The sequence below is a fragment of the Drosophila tropicalis genome, unplaced genomic scaffold (assembly GCF_018151085.1).
Source record: "Drosophila tropicalis isolate 14030-0801.00 unplaced genomic scaffold, ASM1815108v1 contig_593, whole genome shotgun sequence".
NCBI lineage: Eukaryota > Metazoa > Arthropoda > Insecta > Diptera > Drosophilidae > Drosophila > Drosophila tropicalis.
Window position 1 is genome coordinate 15,290,628 of NW_027173070.1, and position 4,737 is coordinate 15,295,364.

At 36.6% G+C, this 4,737-nt stretch overlaps 1 protein-coding gene across 1 annotated transcript; it reads right to left on the reverse strand.

The window, feature by feature from the left end:
* Window positions 1-1,237: 1,237 nt before the first annotated feature.
* LOC137578198 (uncharacterized transmembrane protein DDB_G0282483) lies at window positions 1,238-2,149 on the reverse strand. The gene is made up of 2 exons (XM_068291866.1): window positions 1,910-2,149; window positions 1,238-1,792 (listed from the first exon to the last, which is right to left on the reverse strand). Exons 1-2 carry the CDS (start codon window positions 2,147-2,149, stop codon window positions 1,238-1,240), a joined length of 795 nt encoding a protein of 264 aa, XP_068147967.1.
* Between the last annotated feature and the right edge of the window lie 2,588 nt (window positions 2,150-4,737).

The following is a 4,737-nucleotide window of genomic DNA, read 5'->3' on the forward strand; positions in this document are numbered from 1 at the left end:
AGTTCAGCCTTTATTAAATCTTAATTTATTTATTGAAAACTAAATAAGACTATATTTGCTTGAAATATTCTAATAAGAAGCAGTCCTCGGTGGATGAAAAACAAGGATCCTTGTTCGACACCCAGGCTAGTGTATTAATGTCTTTTTTGAAAGCCTTAGTTGCCAGTGTTTGATAAATTACCACTATATCGTTTACTTTTAATAAAAATAATAATCTTAATAAGAAAACCAATTTCTACTTTGTACTTTGTTCTACAAATTATGTACCTACTTTTTAATGAAATTGAATGGAACTCACAATCTTAGAAAAAAAACGTTTCCGCCATATTTTGATCAGCATCGACTTACGTATAAAAGAATAACTTTTGGAGATGAATAACTTGTGGTTTTAGGTAGAAAAAACCTTAATAATATCATGTCTTCTCGATATTAATATAAGTGTAAATAAGTCAAACCCTTAACACAATCTAATTGTATTAATATTTTATGTTTTGGCCGCCGAGCGGCGAGAATTGGAGGCTTCTTTTAAAATTGCGCGTCTGTCAGTTGGGGTAGTCGCCTGTTTGGTTCGATCTTTCATGTTTTTTTCCATTTACTTTGGGATTTCGAAGAAATTGAAACACTACAGAAGAGCTCCCTCCAATTTTTTCCCCCAATTTCTCGAAAAGACATTTTCATGTCCTTATATGCCAATATTTTTCCTCTTTCTTCGGTGGTCAGCGAACTTTTTTCGACTCATGGTACATTCCAGTTTAAAGGAAATGAGTTTATAATAATTAAGATACAACCAAAGCGAAGGTTCACCAGACTTTGTCTTGTGTCTTTAAGTGTCTCTCTCATAGATTCAGATTATTAACTTGAAGTTTTTTCTATTTGCAAAGTAATCAAAAAAGAGAACTGCAAAGAATTCAGTCAAAGTATATTTCAGAAGGCACTTATTAAGTAACTAAGACTACATTTTAAATGTACTAAGATCCAATCAAGAGATCACAAATATTGTCAGATCATTAACCCTCGATTGGATGAGATGACACTTCCAGACCATAACCATGACCGCGACGACGTTCGCCAGCAAAGGGCAGCGACACCAGCATACTAAAGAGTTTTCTTCTACGAAGTATAGAAGAGAGAGAGAGAGAAAGAGAGTGAGTAAAGCAAATAATAAAGACGTCAAAGAATAATGTTAAGCAGCTTATAGAATTTTAATAATTGTGGTTTATATGTAGTTAAATATATCTTACAGGATCGAACCAGATCGCTTGCTGCGGCATTTGCCGTGAGCATCGCGGAATTGATGAGCCTGACAGCGAGCCGAGGTCTCGGATGCAGCACGTTGCACTTTGACCTTGAATATGGGCGAATTGTGACCTTGAGGTGGTGTGTACTCAATATTTTCGGGCAAAAGAGGTCGAGGCACAGCTTTTGCCATAGGCACAGGCACATCCCGCAAAGAGAGAGGCTGACGAGGTGTGGATGATCCACCAATTGGTGTTTCCATAATGATCAAGTTACTCTTATTCGATTTAGGCCTTATTCTTGCAATATCCGCCAAAAGGTTGGCACTATAAGCGGTGAGGTTAAATGGAATCGATGTCGGAGTTAGGGTCACTCCAATCTCTGGTTGAACTGTGGTAGTCAACGGTTTATCACTTGAAGAGCTAATGGTGGCTGTAGTTCTTGTTGTCGTTTCTCTTGGAGTAGTGCTCTCTGTCGTTTCTGTGGTAAACTTGATGGGCTTAATGGTCAACGCACTGTCATCATAGTAGTAATCGTCCTCATCGTCATAGGCCTCCTAATTGGAATTTAAAGAAGCAAAAAAAAAAAAATGGTTATTTTTAGCATTCTCTCTCTCTTTATCTGTCTTTCTGGCTCGGCATGTTAGTTTCACTTTTTTCAACTGGTTTCTTACATCGACAATCTCATTTTGATCCACCTCAATTATGGCCACATCTTTTATGCTAACATGAATGTTGTATTTGCCAGACTGTCGTTGATCGTAAAGTACTCTATCTGCAGTTGTTGTTGCTGCTCCTGCAGATGCCGCTGGTGGCTCTTCGTCATGCTCGATGATGGGTTGTCCGTCGATGCCGACCACAAGACCCAATGTAATCAATGCAAAAGACAGCATCATCATCATCATCATCCTCATCGTCATCTGTTTTTGAAGTTGGGGACACAAAGTGGAAAATAAAACCAGTTCTCGAGGCCTTATTGAAAGAGGGCAAAGGCGACGTCCGATGCGTTTGATGGTGCGAGAACAACTGAGCTTCCAAATGGTTTGAGGGACGCTACTTAAAGATGATTCTTACAAGAATATTTGAAAGAAACGAGATAGCCCCATCGAAAGTGGTTCAGTTGAACACGAAGTGTCTATACGCTTTATAAAATAATGATAGCAGAGCAATTTAAATTAATTTTTCCTCTAGCCTTTCTAAGCATCTGATAAAATTTTATTAGTTATTGAATGACATACTGATTGTCAACTATTAAATTGTACTAAACTAAACAAACCCATTTGATCTACCATAATTTCTTATAACAACAGATATCTTCAGGAACAAGAAGAAACTTAATTATATATTAACTCTAAGGAAAAGGGATTTTAATTGTAATTGTAAGTAAAATGAAAATGTAAGACTTTTTCGAAGGTCGACTTGTGTTTTATGTTTGTGTTTACAACTAATATAACCAATTTATAAAGAGTACAACATTCAATACAAAGTAACATACATTTGTGTATAAAAAATTTCTTTGCTGAAAATTAACTCTGGCTCTGACATAAATATAGGCTTCAGGCTTCTCAAGAATGCGCTTATGAATATTTGTTTATTATTTAAATATTTTCTTTTTGTTGGTCAACACAGAAAATTTATGTAAGCAAGGTGCTAAAGACCTTCTCAAAGCCAGACAAACCAGCAAAAGTGCCCAGCATGAAATGATGCATTGCTTTTTTTTTACATTCATAATTGGTTAAATCAACAGGAATATGTAAATAGCTAGTCAGTAGATTTTGTGTGAGAAAGATTTTTCACACACACACATACACATGAGAAAATATAGAAAATATAGAAATAATTTAAATCAACGTTTATGTGTATTAAACAGCAGAAACACAAAATAGTCGGAAAATTTGGTGTAAGTTTGTTTAATTTGAATGGTCATTTGCTTTTAGCACGATTCTGGTCTTATACTGTTTTTTTTTTAGCTTTTCTTCAAATGTACTTAAATGGTAATTAACATGGTTATTATTAAATTTTCTAATAGACAGCTGCATGAATATATTCACAAAGACATTAAAGACGTTAAGTCTCATTATGATTCTAATAAATGGGGACTTAGACTAAAAAGAATTGAGTTATGGCAAGTGGTAGTAGTTGAACTCTTCATTTTTTAATTTACTGGTTTGACTAAGAATAAATTTGATAATAATAAAGTTTGATTAAATACTTATATTCAGTTATTTTATCAAGGCGTTCTCGAGAAAGCTATCGCTGACTATCGATGACGACCATCAGGAGAGGTCAGTTCAGCACATTGCATCGCCTTTCCTCCACGATTCAAAGGCTTTTTGGAGTAGCGGCCTGAGCACGATCAGTCTCATCCAAAACCGATAAACTGCTGGTCACCATTAGAGATAGGGATTGTGAGGTAGAGGTTTCGGTTGTTAGCACCTCTTTTCCGCCTCCTATATCCATGGTATTGTTCAAAACGATACATCGCAGGTCTTCTTCGGTGATTCCAGCATCAAAAGCAACTTGTTTGAACAAAATCGGCGTCTGTGAAGATGTCGGGATTGAATGGAGGAATGCCCGTTGCAGCAAGCCCAGCAATATGTCGAATTTCCATAACCTGTTGAAAAAAACACGAAAACTATAACAACAATCATAACAAATCATATTTTGTTTTCTTACCTTATTTGCATTGTTCTTTTGCCAAACGGATCATTACATACATAAGTCTTCACTGGGCCGGACACATCCAGTGACTGTACACGGTGACTGCAGTGCGGCGGGAAAGATAAGATAAAGAGACCGTTTGCAGCCGCAATGTCGAGAGCTTCCATCGTCCATTAACAATAGCACCGGATGATCCTTTGATCGTTTCACAAACATGTTGATATGACGAATGTATCGGACAACCTCTGGCCGGCACATCCAGCCAGAATCATTCGCAAATCCAGCAGTACCAGGAGAAACATTGTCCAAAAAAAGTTGATTGCATGTTCGTTCTTGGAAATAAAAAGAACGGTGGAACTGAATTGCCATTCGCACCAACAGTGAGAACCAGTGTCACCGTAGTTCTAGTTTCTAGTTGTCCCACACGCCGCACACCTTTCAAAGGATGACTTCTTTTGTTGTTTCTATTATATATTTAATAGAAATAATATGGTCAAATTAACCAACGATCGTTGTGGATCCTTCGATTGAATCAATTGTGACCACTTTGGCTTTTCACCAATGACACAGAATCATGTCTGACCTTTTTTTGCATTGTTGTCAATGTAGCCACTAGTTTGTTGCTACTGTTACTAGACTTAATATTTGAGAATAAGAACAAGCTAACCTCCGGCTTTATTTCCTTAATTCTCTACTGCCAGTCCTATTAACATGTCAGCCACAATTACATTTACCATTCTGCTCCTGTTCTTGATTTGTAATATTTTAACATTTAAAGTGTAGTGTCTCGTACTGAACGGTTTAAAATCTCATCAAAATTTATTGTTCTAGGCCAACTCAG